Here is a 15,922-nt window from a genome sequence, read left to right on the forward strand (position 1 = left end):
ATCGGTGCCCATTTTTCTTAATGAAAGTTTTACATGCTATAATTTTTTAGTCAAAAGTTCTCCACAAGAAATCAGGTGTTAATATCTTTATACTTGCTCTCTTTATGCTTTATGTGGTTTCATGCAGTTAAAAGTTTTAAAAGTTCCTAAATACTTATTCACACCCATATTCCATGGGAGCTCTTCAGGGGGCTCGTTCTCAAGAAACAATAGAAAATATTGACTAGCAAGAATTTCAGGTTTATCCTTCTCTCTCCTCTTTCTCTCTATATAATCAACAATAGAATAATTTGAAGAGAAACTTTTCAACCAAATGCAAAGTAAATGGCACAGGCCTATTAACACACATAGATGCATTTTGGCTCTTTGTAACAAGCAAGAATTTTAATTTATTTCATTTTTTGGACCTTTTCTTCTTGTTCCATTTTGATATTTCACAAGGAATGGCTCAGAGTGAGTATCAATTGTATTAGGTATGCCTCCCAAATAATACTCAAATATACTCAATCTATATCCAGAAAGAAACATGTATTTTAGATTTTCCTTTGGACGTGAATAACAGCACAATGAAATTGCTGACAAACTAAGTTACAAGTGGGTTTATATGTTCGATTTGCAGAATCAGTCAACTTTCTATAGGATCTGTGGTAGTAATTAGATTCAAAATACACCACCATATTAAAGGACAAATAACTTAGCAAATACACCACCATATTAATGGTCAGATAACAAAGCAAATACAATTCAAATAAGATGGAAGAATGACACAAAATTATATAGAAATCTTCAATTTCTTCGTAGATGGGTTCAAATACCAAAGGAATTCCCTGTACAACCATGTGTTACAAAAAGTAATAACCAACCCTGACCTCCAATTATGTAGCACCCATACAATAAATAGATTTTCACTTTATACGGAGATATTTCCCTTCCTTTCTGTACCTGTTCAACTATACTCTTTGGGTTTAACATTACAAAAATTCTTGAAATAAAATATAAGTAATGCCCATGAAAAGAAAGGCAATAACGTGCTTACCCTAGCAATAATCTGTACCATAAACCAAAGCATTAGAGGCAACATTCAACAAGCAGGACATAACTGATTGCATACAAAATATCATATTTAAATAATTAGATTTAATATACATAAGTCAGTCTGAATCAATATGATCCTAGATTATGGAATATGCGTACAAACAAAAAGTGTTATACAATCATGCCATCATAAACCATCCAAGCACCTTAAATATGAAGATTAGATTAAATACAGTTGCATTTATTTGGTAGAGACTGTAAAATAAAAGATCCCACATATAAAGCCAGCTTGTTCATATTATAATGTTTGGTTTGCCTTCATCAATGTGTGTGAGAAACACAAAGATACAAACAAAATATATAAGCGAAAAATAATTTCACTTACAGAACATAACCAATGCAGCAAACATGAATGCAACATGCTTACCAAAACTAATTTTGTGGCCTTCAATTCGATCATCTGCTTAGAACCTTCACTAGCTACCAAAACCCCATCTATAAAAACAGATGTGCCAGTTGTGATTAAACCTGATTGCACCTGTCCAAAGAAAACAGAAGTGACACATCATGTTAAATCTTTAATACAACCAAAATTGATGTTAAAGCTTTAATACCCACCTTGTCTGAAGGTAAATTTAAATTTATCAGACAAATTTGCTTGAGTCTCAAAGAATCAAAGGAATGATTTGTTAATATCTTTAACCAAACTAAGGTGGAACCAGGATTTTGGCTCAATTCTCTGCTTATATGTATTGTCTTAAAAATAAAAATAAAACATTGTTCATATAATATTATATTTTACGTCAATTCTTCTTTTAGAATTTCCATGTCCAAAGATAGGGAAACAATGTGTTGTAAGCTGTTTTGCCAGTTTAGTTTCAAGTACGAGGTTTGTTTAATCAAATCCCCCACATATCATTGTACTATGTTGCTAGTTGGGGTTCAAGTTCCAAGTTAATCTATCCGTCTTCCATCATACTTCTGATTTTGATGTTAAATCCCATTTTGTGCTTGATAAATTTCATTAACATGGAGTTTACTAAGTTAGATTGGTGTATGATAACATATGTTGTTACATTTCTCCTTAATTCTCTTTATCAATCAAATGGAGTGAATCATAATTTCTTGCATATTATGACGATGTATTCTTTCATGGTCTTTTTGCATATGGCACTATGAGGTTAACAAATATCTTTCTTCCTTATAAGGCTTATTTCAAAACCTTCATCAATATTTCATGTGCTTTCATCATTCAAGTTTTAACAAAATGCATGGGATATAAGGGTCTTTGTAAATGAACCTAAAGATAACAATAATATAAATCTTCTTGATTCCACTCTTATAGTGCCTAGTAATCATTATGATAGAGATCTAGCTCCTAATGATCCCATTCTAGTGACACCTAGATCCCCTCTTCCCCAACCTACTTTAACAGACAGTCTTAGGGTAGCTAGTTTATGCAATTCCTTTGATCACCTTACACAATCTTTCTTTTATCAAAGTGTTATTATTAATCTGTATGTTAAGCCTTTTCTTGATGATTTTTTCTCCAATAATATTGAGTAGACAAGAAGATCTTGATAAGCCTTCTTCTTTGTTAATTTTCTAAGTAACTGTGATAAAATAATGTTCTGATTTCTCTAATCAAACAGATCTGAAAAGCATGTTTCTTCTTTATAAAATTGTTTTGTTTGCAATTGCTCCCTTTTAGTCAAATCGGCGATCTCTAAATAGATGACTAAATGCATCTTGTAACCTAACTGATGTGGTTAGTTTTACTAACCATTAGTTTGCTCTTGGGCACTGATTCGAATTAAAAGGTTGCATTTGCAAACAGGGCCGACCTAGGCAAGGGGGTTTGTTTGTGAAAGGACAAGTCCCTTGGGTCTATTATAAAGTGGGGGGTAAGGTTGTGCATAGAAAACACACAATACAATCTCAAGTCTGCTCCTAGCAATCTACCCTCAGTGATTTCTTGCAGAGATATATAACAATTTACAGATTTAATTCAAACCTTCCTAGATCGATCATATTGACTCCAAAATATATGAAGATTAGTTGCTACATAAGTACTTTATCAACATTATTATTATCAGAATTTCAAAAAAATTTACATGGTATTAGAGCTCTGGTAGTCGAAGTTTGACTTTGCAAATTGATAATCAGATATAAAACATATCTAACAACATCCTTCTACCTACAATGGCCAATGCAATCAGATCCGAAGACAGATTTGATGGAAAAGACAACTTCATTGCATGGAAATTCAGAATTATGATGGCTCTTGAAGAAAATGATGTAACACAGTTTGTTGATAAGGAATCCAAGCAAACTGATGCTGATCCTTATAAAACTAACTGGATCAAAGGAAACAGGAAAGCTATGAAGATCATATTAGTTGGAGTTAAAAATGAAATAGTGCCTATGCTAATGAAACATCAAACATCATTCAATATGATGAGTGCATTAATAAATACATATAAGGTTAATAATGCAACTAGAACCCTTTTCACTAAAAAGGAAACTAAATCATATAAAAATAAGAGAGGGAGAATCTATGAATTCATACTTCCTACGGGTAGCTAGTCTAAGAGATGAACTTACAAGCATTGGGTACATAATTGATGATAAAGAACTAACATTAATGGCAATAGATGGATTACCAGATTCATGGGAAATATTCTCATAAGGAATAATGGCTAGAGACAAACTTCTAGACTTCAATAGACTTAAAGGAGATTGCCTTCAAGAAGAATCTAGGCAACTCAAGAAATGAAAAAAATTGAAAACTGAAGATAAAGAACTTCATCTTCTCAACACAAATTCCTACAAAGGTAAGAAGAAGCACTTCAAGAAGAAGAAGGCTCATCAAAGAAATGATAAACCTAAGAGAGATTTATCCAAAGTAAAATGCTTTAAATGTGAGAAACTTGGACACTATAAAGGAAATTGCCCAGAGAATACAAAGCAGCAAGTAAATTGTACAAACATTACTAAGAAAGAGGAAAATTATGATACTAGGAACTATGTAATGTATTCAGCACTATCAAATCAAGTATCAAGCAAATCATGGGTAATTGATAGTGGATCATCTTGACACATTACAAGATACAAAGAAGTGCTAGACTTGATATCAAAAGAAGCTAATGAGGAAGTTACCATAGGTGATTATTCCACTCATCATGTCAAAGGATTTGGGAACTGCACCTTGAAACTGAAGTCGGGTATTTCTCTTCATCTCAAAAGAGTACTCTATGTACTAGGAATCAAGCGGAATATAATCTTTGTTACAGCACTTGAAGATGATGGACACAAGGTTACATTCATAGACGGTAAAGTATTGACTTGGTCTAAGAACTCTTCATTTAAGAAATCAAAGTTGATTGGTCAAAGAAAGGGATAATTGTATGAATTAAATATAGAACCTATTCAATTAATCCATGAAGCTGCTAATATAAACAAAGTGTGGCATAGAAGGTTAGGACATCTAAACTTCAAAGCCTTATAGACTATGGAGAAGATGATTACTAGTTTACCTAAGTTAAACAAAGATCATTCAAGCATATGCAAAGGATGTGCACTAGGTAAGAACACCAAAAGTCCATTTCAAAATAGCACTAGAAAATCTAACAATGTTTTAGAATTAGTCCACTCAAATTTATGTGAACTTATGTCTGTTCCTTCTCTCGGAGGATTTTTGTACTATAGACTTTTTATAGATGATTTTTCTAGGAAAACATGGATTTACTTCTTAAAATGTAAAGAATCGGAAGAAATCCTTAAGAGATTTAAGGAATTCAAATCCTTAACTAAAAACCTATCAAGACACAAAATTAAAACTTTTAGGTCTGATAATGGAGGGGAATATACTTCAGATTTGTTTAAAGATTTTTGTAAAGAAGCAGGAATTAAGAGGGAGTGTACTATTCCTTATAATCCACAACAAAATGGGGGAGCAGAAAGAAAGAATAGGACAATTGTAGAACCGGCAAGAGCTATGCTACTTGATCAAAACTTAGGATCTTATCTTTGGGCAAACGCCTCATGTACTGTTGTCTATATTCAAAACAGAAGTCCTCACTCCCACCTTAGAGATAAAACTCCTGAAGAAGTCTTTTCTAAGGTTAAACCAAATATAAGTCATCTTAGGATATTTGGGTGCCCTATATACATACATGTTCCAAAAGAAAAGAGAACTAAGTTAGAACCCTCTAGAAGGAAAGGCATTTTTGTCGAGTATAGTGAAACCTCTAAAGCATATAGAATTTACATACTTGGTCAAAAGAACATTGAACTTAGTAGAGATGTTATCTTTGAAGAAGAGTTTGCATTCAACAGAGCCCTAAGTTCTGAAGACCCCTCACATATACTTAGTTCTAAAGAAAACCATGATCTTGAGTTTGAGAGAGAGAACATTAAAGAAATCGAAGTTGAGATTCAAAACATTAATCTTGAGGAAACTCAAAATCCTAAGAAAAGACCACTTTAGGCTATTAAGACTATAGAGGAAGCATAAGACTTCATTGCACCATCTAGAACCTTCAGAGAGAGCAAAAGACCCAAAAGATTCTCTAGCTATGCAAAAAACATGAGTGACTTATCTAAATCAGAACCAACAAATGTTTCAGATGCTATCAAACATACAACTTGGAAGAATGCCATAACAGAAGAATACCAATCCATTATTAAAAATGATGTTTGGGAAATTGTTCCAAGGCCTGAGGGAAAATCTATTGTTTCTTCTAAGTGGATATTTAAGATCAAGCATGTTGCTAACAGTAGCATTGAAAATTATAAGGTCAGATTCGTAGCCAGCGGATTCTCTCAGAAGGAGAGAATTGATTATGAAAAAACCTTTGCTCCAGTTGCCAGATACACCATTGTAAGAGTAGTCCTAGCTATTGCAGCATTTAAGGGATGGAAAGTATATCATATGGATGTGAAAATAGCATTTCTAAATGGAAAGATTACAGAAGAGGTATATTTGGAACAACTTGAAGGATTTGAAACTCATAATCCTAAAATCTTTGTTTGTAGACTCAAGAAAGCTCTCTATGGGCTTAAACAGACTCCAAGGGCATGGTATGAAAGAATCGATAAGTATCTCACTAGTTTAGGATTCTTTAAGAATGTAGCTGATCCATATCCTATTATAAAAGGGATAAAGATGAGATGATAATTTTGATACTATATGTTGATGATTTACTAATAACAGGCGATGATCATCTTATAGATCAGTGCAAGAAAAATCTAATCAGAGAATTTGAAATGAAAGATTTAGGATTATTGTCCATCCTAGTTACCTTTCTCGACGGTGGAGTCATGCCCTTCATATCTCTTTGGGGTCTTTCAGAGTTGGTTCTCACCATCTTCGTGCTTAGATAGATCATCATACTGACAGAGGAGAACGGATCTTTAAGCTGTGTACTTTAGCCGAGGTCGAGACGGAGACTCACTTTATTTTCCAATGCCCTGTCTTTTATGAGATCAAAGGGAAATTTTATTGTCTATTCCAAGACTGTTTTTCTCTGTCTGCGTTCTTCAGTTATTGTAACCAGTGATGTCTTGCGCTCTATAAGCCACCTTGCTCCATGATAGTACTCTACAGTCACCACTTCCTCACCGACATTGTTCTAATCAGACTATTACTGTCTTTTTTGCACCCTTATCTCCTTTACAGGGTGTGAAAAGACCGGCTGCTCCTACCAGTTTTGTTGGTCATTCCAAATCCGTCAGATCTCGCAATGGCTACTTACATTAGTGGCACTCCTCTACGAGTTCACAGAAACAGTCCAAGGCTCCTATTCACCTATAGTCTTATCCCTCTGTGACTGATTTCTTTTTGTCAAGGAAAGACTCCTAGTCTTCTCCTTGTCCTCTCTCCTCTTCTTTCTTGTTATTCTTGTTTTTGTTCGCTTTTATCGAACACCGTTTAGTGCTCCTGTTGTTGCCAGTTGTCTAGGTGTAAACTCTCAGTCCCATAAACCTTTTGTGGTCTTTTGTTGGACATTAATAATCTTATCTTATCTTATCATTACTTCCTAGGACTAGAAGTATGGAAAAACTCTGACAATATCATACTCAATCAAGAAAAGTATACATTAGACATCTTAAAGAGATTTGGAATGTGGTACTGCAAACCTATGTCTTCACCAATGGAGACTAATCTACACAAACTTAAGGAAGCAACTGCGGAATCACCCTCCATAGATTTTACTCTTTACAGACAGATGATTGGGTCTCTCATGTACTTGGTCAATACAAGACTTGATATTTGCTATGTTGTTAAAGCCTTAAGTCAGTTTATGTGTGAGCCAAAGGAGATTCACCTAGTTGCAGTCAAACATATTATGAAATACTTACAAGGCACTCTTAACCTTGGGCTTAAGTATAAGAAAGTTGACTTGGACTTACATGTATTCACGGACTCAGATTGGGCTAGAAGTGTTACTAATAGAAAAAGCACTTCTGGATGTTGTTTCAATTTAGGCTCAGCAATGATATCATGGATATGCAGAAAGCAGTCATCACTAGCGCAGAGTTCCGCAGAAGATGAATACATTGCAGTTGCCATGGCTTCTAGTGAAGCAGTTTGGCTTAGAAAGTTACTTGTGGGATTATTTGATTAACCCATCAATTGTATTATCCCCCTAATAATGAAATTTAATATCCAAAATATAAATTTATGAACACTTTGAAATCAAAAGAAACAATATTTATGACAAAAGATTATAATAATTATAAGATTATGATATTATTTGAAATATGATTATATATATATATATATTAATAACAAATTGAATTATATTAAAAATGAAAATAAACCTGATTAGTTCTAGTCACTAAAAGTCGTGACCACTAAATCTATTGAATCAACAATATATTAAAAAAAAGAACATAATATACAATAAAATGCAATTTAGAATCAGATCAAAAGTTCAGATGAATACATTGAGCAGAGATTGATATCAAGTGACATCCATATTGATTAATACATACAAAGACATATTCTACACAAATCAAGAGCAAGACTTATGTAGATCAAGATATTGATACAGATATACACAATCATATATAAGAGCGAAGCTGATTAATTTATTCCAGATCGATATATATATATACAATGATTATATATATTTACTTAGTGCAGAGGACAAGGGGATGCAACAAAGAAAAGGAGCATGAACAAAGCATAATACAAGTAACAGGGGCATCGAAGAAGAAAGAAATATATATCTAAAGGCATCAATTAGACTTATCTATCACACCATATCAAACTGAAGATGTCCAAGGCAGAGAAGCAACAAACAAATATGTCCGCAATTCAAATATATCTTAGGGGCAAGGGTAGGCACAATTCGGGGGGGGAGGAGAATAATCATAAGGAATCAAGGATGGAGATTATCAAGAGCAAGGACAGAAGCAATAGATTGAATAAGACTCTCAAGCCATCGAACAAGGGTTTAGAAAATGAAGACAAGACAAGAAGTGAGAAATACCAAGATAATAAAGTCGCGTCTTTCGTAAAGAACATACACAGAATTGAATTATATTCAAAATGCCTACAGTTAGCAAAGCACAATTGTAGTCAGCGTCTAAGATGCCCAATCAAGAAAGACATACAACCTAGAGGTAACAAGTGGTAAACCAATGAACGATCACTAACCAAGTCAAATGGGAATCAAATAACATTACAAGGATGGCGACACAATACGATGGGGAAATTGATGGGAAAGATTATAGTAAAGAGTATGTCAAATATGATAGAAAAAGTTGGTAACTAAGCATGTACCAAAGATGCTAAATACGCAACGAATAGAGGATATAGATCAGAGAAATCCAACTCTGCACTATATCATTGGACATAGATAGCCAACAATCACATACATCGAATCAAAAGGAGGGATTAAGGATAATTAAAACTATGACAACCCAGTTGAGCTCTCGAAAAACCCATCAAGAATTTCAAATCAAAATAAATTTTGGAGCTCAAAATTTAGGGTTTTGAAAAAACCCTAGTCAACAACCATTGAAGGTCGAATTGGCCAAAAAATGGCAGTTGGAGGTAGCAAACTGTCAATTTTTCCACAAAGAATGTTCATGTTTGCCGAGACGTCACTGAATCTGCAGACATTTGTTCAGAAACGGAATTAAGGTACTCGTTTTTTAGGACAGATTGCAGAAGAAGTCATTTGCAGAAAACAACACGATTTGCAGAGATAATCACGAGTTGTGCCAAGGAGTTGATGTCACGAGTTGCACAGAAATCGTCAATGGAAGACGTGAGTTGCAGATTCGATCAGACACGAGCAATCATTGGACGCAATTGTTCACAAATACATGGAAATTGCGAGCTGTCAAAGACCAAGGCGTGATTTTTAGAGTTTTTTTTCTTGAAACCCTAGCCGAGACCAATGCAAATGTGAGTTTTGGTTACTAATCTCCAAGATGCAAACAGAGGAAAGTCTCACAAAAACGAAAACCCGAGACAACTTTTAGTGAAAAAATCTTAGAAATAATTTCAAAAAAATTTAACAAATAATTTCAAAAGAAATTATAATTTTTTTGAAAAAATTCAAAGTATTGGCTTTGATACCATAATACAAAGTAATTGGTAAAATACTTGCTTGTTATTAACAGAGACTGAGAGGTCATTATATACAAAAGAATGGAACGATTTACCTTAGGAAACGATCGTAAAGAATAGAAACATTCTATTCTACCTGAAAGAAAGCTAAAAAAAGCTACAACTAACTAAAAGCTAACTAAATATATAAAATAGATTACCATTAACTAATAATAGACAATCATCTATTATCGTAATAATATTATTATCAAGGTGGATGAGGGGAAGTATTGAATCCCCGAGGTAAGCCCCACAAAATCTACTTCTTTAATTAATGCAAAATAATGTCGACATTTTATTGCTCATTCTAGAGTTATTGTATTGTTGATGATATGTTCAAAACAAGAAAAGGAAAATAGGAGTAATAAGAATTCCATAGTAGCTACCTATTACAAGGTAATTGGTAAATACTTGCTTGTTATTAACAAAGACTGAGAGGTCAATTTATACAAAAGAATGAATGTAAAGAATAGAAACATTCTATTCTAGAGAAAGCAAAAAATGAAAGCAAACTAAAGCTTAAGATATTTACAAGATAACCATTAACTAATAATAGACGACTTTATCTATTATTGTAATACCCTCCCTTAATGGTTAATCTATCGAACACACCGAGTTGTCCTCTAAATTTGACAAACTTATCAGGACCAAGAGGCTTGGTGAGAATGTCTGCAGTCTGATCTGCGGTAGGAACATACTGCAAAGCTATGGTCCCGTCTTCAACTAGTTGCCGTATGTAATGACAATGAACATCCACATGCTTGGTTCGTTCATGGAAGACTGGATTCCGTGCTAACTTGATAACGCTTTCATTATCAACAAACAGAGTAGTCGGTCCTGCTGATGACATCTGCATATCCCCAAGCATCTGACGAAGCTAAATAGCTTCACATCCTGCCTTAACAGTCCCTCTGTAGAAGAGAGAGAAATTGTTTGTTGCTTCTTGCTGGTCCATGTGACTGCACCGGATCCCAAACTGAACACATCCAAATGTTGAATTTTTATCATCAACAGAGCCTGCCTAATCTGAATCTGTGAACCCACTGAATTTAGGATTAGAACTCCGAGAGTACAGAAGTTCATAATTTGAAGTGCCCTTATCCTTCTGAAAGGATTTCACAGCAAAGGCTTGCTCAGTGGAGGTGGAACTGGAGCTACTACCGAACTGTTGTTTCCACCGATCTTGCTGAAGCAACAAGGCGCAAAGATCAGTGAACTTCAGATCAACACCAGTGGATGTGATTTGAGAGTCTCGATAAAATGCTCATAGGATTTTGGTAAACTCCGAAGAGTGATTACCACAATATCCGCTTCCTCCATCTTGCGACCGATGGCAAGTAGTTGATCACGGATTTCTTGAATCCGATTCAAGTGTGCCTGGAGCATGGTGTGGCATCCATGACAATAGAAAACAGAGTGTTTTTCAGAAAGAAGGCTCTACTCTTGTCGGAAGTCTCATGAAGACCTTTCAGATGTGTCCAGATTTCGGCAGCTATCTTGCCGGATGGAATCTGAGAAAGATGATCATCAGCTACAGATAATTTGAGAAGCATCACTGCCTCTCGATTATTCGAATCCCATGTCTTGATCAGGACCTAGAGAAGTCAAACGCTTCGTAACACCCAGAACAAGTTGATCGATGTTTCGATATTCAAAGATTGCGATGATGCGCTACTTCCAGGTTCCATAATTGCGACCATTGAATTTGGAATTATGCTCGAGCAAAATATTTGTCAAAGATGCCATGGCACGTTTTTCAATGAAAAACTGTGAAGGCACGTTCTTCGAGGCAAAAATATGGAAGACCTAGAAGAATCGGAGAGAGACCTAAAAGAGAGCTCGAAAAACCCAGAAGGAATTTGCTGTTGTTTTCTAGAACCGCTGGCTCAAAAATTGAGGCACAAAAATCAAGACACCCAAAAAAAATAGACAACCTAATTGAGCTCTCGAAAAACCCACCAAGAATCTGCAAACAAAAAAAATTTCGACCCCAAAAATTAGGGTATTGGGCAAAACCCTAGCGGTCGGATTGGAGATCAAAAAAAGGGCAGATTTGGTGGAAAAAGATGTCTGATCTGTTGCCCAAAGCATGACTACAGGCTGAGACGATGCCAAAAAGACAGATTTGTTCTTCCAAAAACAGTGGCAAATTTATAAAATAGTAGAGATAAGATTTCGGAAATCACAGAGCCGTTTTTAAAAAAATGACCTCTTGATTTGGTCATGAGTTTATCCAAGTCTAGGCAGCATGGGAGTTCGAGTTTGCAGAAAAAAAAAACTCACGGGTTGCATGCTGACCAAGACTCAGCCGCGATTTGCAGAAAAAATCGCACGATTTTCACAAAAACACCCAAAAAAATCCGCAATTTGGAGAGTATAAAACCTGCGAATTTTTCAACACTTGATTTGTCCAGGCAGAAAACCCTAAGCAGATTTTTGAGAAATTCGACTGAAATTTTTTTCAAAAAAATTAAACAAATAATTTCCAGAAGAAATTATAAATTTTTCCAAAAAAATTTAAGTATTAGCTCTAATACCATATTACAAGGTAATTGGTAAATACTTGCTTGTTATTAACAAAGACCGAGAGGTCAATTTATACAAAAGAATGAACGTAAAGAATAGAAACATTCTATTCTAGAGAAAGCAAAAAACGAAAGCAAACTAAAGCTTAAGATATTTACAAGATAACCATTAACTAATAATAGATGACTTTATCTATTATTGTAATACAACCATCTTGGTTTCACAAAAGCAAATGGAGACAATGTTGGCTAGATGTCATAATATTTTCACTTCACCAACAAGGGTTCCCTTGCATTGTCAAAAAAAACATTCAATCGACATCATCCCAAGTACACCTTTACTAGATGGACCTTTGTATAGGAGGTCAGTTTTAGAGAATGATGAGATTGAAAGACCAATTGAGGAGTTAGTTTGGAAGGGTCATATACAGCCGAGTGCATCTCCTTGTGGCAGCCCAATTGTTTTACCTTGAAAGAAAAATGGCACACGGAGACAATGTATTGATTATCATTCTTTGAATTAGATTACGATGAAGAGTAGATATCCTATTCCTCGCATTGATAATCTTTTGGATCACCTGCATGGGGAAAAGTTCTTTACCAAAATTGAAATGAAATCAGGATGCCAGCAAGTGCCAATTGATCTTGCAGATGCTTGGAAAACTGCCTTCAAGTCCAAGGAGGGATTGTTTGAATGGTCGGTGATGGCTTTCGAGCTGATGCATGCCCCTGCCACATTTATGAGAATGATGAATGATATTCTCAGGCCTTTCATTAATTTTTTTGTAGTGGTCTACTTAGATGATATTCTCATCTTTAGTAAGACATGTGATGAGCATTTGAAACATGTGGAGCAGATACTCTCAACATTACAACAACATAAGGGATGTTCATGTGGATCCTACAAATATTCAAGTCATCAATGACTGGCCCTCTCCTAAGAATATCACAAAGCTTCGTAGTTTTTTTGGGTTTGGTCAATTTTTATCGCAGATTTGTACTTGGATTTGGCATGGCCTACGAATCAAGTACTTCAAGGTGGTTCAAAGGCAAAATTTGCTTGGACATAAGTGCTACAGCAAGCATTTGAGAAATTAAAGAGTAGTTTATGCTCAGCACCAATCCTGGCACTCCCTGATCTGCAACAACATTTTGAAATTGAAAGTGATGCATCTAATTATGCCTTGGTGCCAATTATCATGCAGCATGATAATCCATTGGCTTACCATAGTGAAAAAATTTCATATGCATTTTGTCAATATCCCATACATGATAAAGAGAAGTGTGCCACTGTATAGGCCTGCAAACAATGGAAGCATAACATTTTAGGTAAAGCGACAATCATTCATACAGATCATATGCCATTACAATTTCTGCAAACACAAGGCAAGTTGCAGAATGATAGACATAAGAGGTGGTCTACAGACTTGCAACAATTCCACATCAATGTTCGGCACAAGAAGGGCAGCAGTAGCAAGGCTGCAGGTTGTTTGAGTAGACCGCAAATCGCTGCACTACTTGTGGCGTTGGACTCCTGTGGATATGAAACATCGGAATGGCCTGACATGTATACTATGGATGACGACTTCTCGAAAATCTACACTCAACTGAAGCAAGGTAAGCAAGTTCTAACTTTTACCTACAAAATGGAATTCTTTGATATATGGGTCGTGTATGTGTTCTTGCAAAAGAAAGGGCTAAGATGATATGGGAGGCATATTATAGTCCAACAATGGGACATTTTTGCATTGGAAAAACATTTGTTGTGCTTCAAAGGTATTTTTACTGGCCCGAGACGCAACATGATGTCATTTGGTCATATGTAGCCTGTGCTATTGCAAAGCCTGCAAACAGAACAAAAAAAGGATTTTCTACGTCACTTCCTAATCTGGAAAGAATATAGCAATTGGTTTGGATGGACTTTATGTCTCGTTTAGGCACTACCAAATGTGATCATGACTGTGTTTATGTTGTGGTGTATTGGAAAATGGCTATCATGATAGCCTACAAGGTGTTATGTCCTCATTTTTTTGATTGGATTTATAATAATAATAATTAGATAATCAAAATAATATATAACAATATATAGTTATAATTAATTACAATTATAACTATAATGATTATAATAATAATCAAAATAAAATATTAATATGAATAAATAAAACAATATAATTAATAATTTATCTTAAATAGTAATATATTATTAATAATAGTTGAAAAGATAATTATATTCTATTTAAGGAATAAATAATCCTAATTGCTTGAGTAAAGTTACGTGTCTCTTGCAAATATAAACACCCATATAAATAAAGGTGGAGACCTTGCACAAAAGGGGGAGAACATATAAAAAATATAAAAAATAATAATTGGAGTTACAGATCGCACAACAGAGATAAGGAACAATGAATGAAGTGGACAATATCAAGGATATAAAGCATCGAAACATAGAATGAAACCATAGAGCAATAGCGAAAAGATCTATCTAATGCAAACTGGAGACATGAACATCATCAAACCAAAGACGAATTATCACTGCTGATTGAAGCTGACAGAAACTGGCGGAATTGGCATTGAATCAGAAAATGAACAATAATCAAATGGCAAGGTAATCGACAATAATCATTAGACAAGCTAAAAAAGAATCAAGCGGCAAAGTAGAAGCACCCGGTTAGTATTCATCTACCTAATGCAAGCAAGACTTGTCACCACTGAGTGCTGGAGCCATCACAGAAAGCGGATAATGTCAGAAGTAGTTTGAATGAAGTGTAAGGTAATTGTTTCAAAAACATAATACCTTTTGCATGGAGAGAATGAACGCAGAGAAGTATTTTTTGCAAGGAAGACAAATTGGAGTCCATGATACTTGTACTTGTTATTCAGTCTAAACTGAGAAGACCGGGCATTCAACCCCTCTAGGAGCGGATAAACAATTCAATCAAGACAATCTTTAAACCACTATAATCCCTGTAGACACGTCACCAGTGAAGGGCAGAGCAATAAGGTAGATCATACAAATGGTCTCAAGTACACAGATCACCATACCTGGTGGTAGAGAAATACTCAATATTTGCATTACTGTAATATAGCTCATCCAATCTGTGATTTCCAAATCGTAAAAACAAATATCAGCTGAGAGTGAATACTGCCAAAACAGAGGTATGTAATTTAATTACAACCAAGAGAGTAAACTGGAATAGAGGGAATGGCAATAAGGCTCGCCCTTGTTTCTTCAGTCTTTATCGACATTTGGGATATACAATCAATCTAGTATGTTCAAGAAAACCCCCATTATATGGTGGTAATACCTCCGTCAAAAACCATATTAAATATTGTTTCTTTATCAAAGAGATTTATATATAGTGATTTAAATACATAAGCAATATACCAATATCAAGGTCTTAGAGGAAGAAGTCTCTTGAAGTGGAAGTTAAAAGTTAATAGTCCTAAAATATTAAGGGATCAAAAGTAGGGACATTACACAAGGATATTTGCAGAAGACACTGCCAAGCTATTCTTTGCTCTTGTCTAGATTCATTTTGGGCTGCCAAAAAGTATTATTTCTGATAGGGACAGTATATTTGTGGGAAAATCTTGGTCAACACTGTGGGCAATAATGGACATTAAGCTCACCAAGGCAATAGCATTCCATCCACAAACCCTAAGTTACCGATTCATCCTAGTCTTGCCTAGATTTCGAATCGGATGCAGACGGATGCAAGATTCGTGAGGATGCCCT

The 15,922-nt window shown here is 34.9% G+C and overlaps 1 protein-coding gene across 2 annotated transcripts in view; it reads right to left on the reverse strand.

Moving 5' to 3' along the window:
* Window positions 1-15,922, reverse strand: part of NS1 (Class II aminoacyl-tRNA and biotin synthetases superfamily protein) — a 242,321-nt gene that overhangs the window by 174,185 nt on the left and 52,214 nt on the right. For both annotated transcript variants that reach the window (XM_089814410.1, XM_089814409.1), the window contains exon 3: window positions 1,463-1,573. In XM_089814410.1, the coding sequence (XP_089670536.1) occupies window positions 1,463-1,573 (111 nt within the window). The remainder of the gene's footprint in view (window positions 1-1,462; window positions 1,574-15,922) is intronic.

Source organism: Cupressus sempervirens, chromosome 2 (assembly GCF_028749045.1).
Source record: "Cupressus sempervirens isolate cs-2001-9-10 chromosome 2, ASM2874904v1, whole genome shotgun sequence".
In the NCBI taxonomy this organism is placed as follows: Eukaryota; Viridiplantae; Streptophyta; class Pinopsida; order Cupressales; family Cupressaceae; genus Cupressus; species Cupressus sempervirens.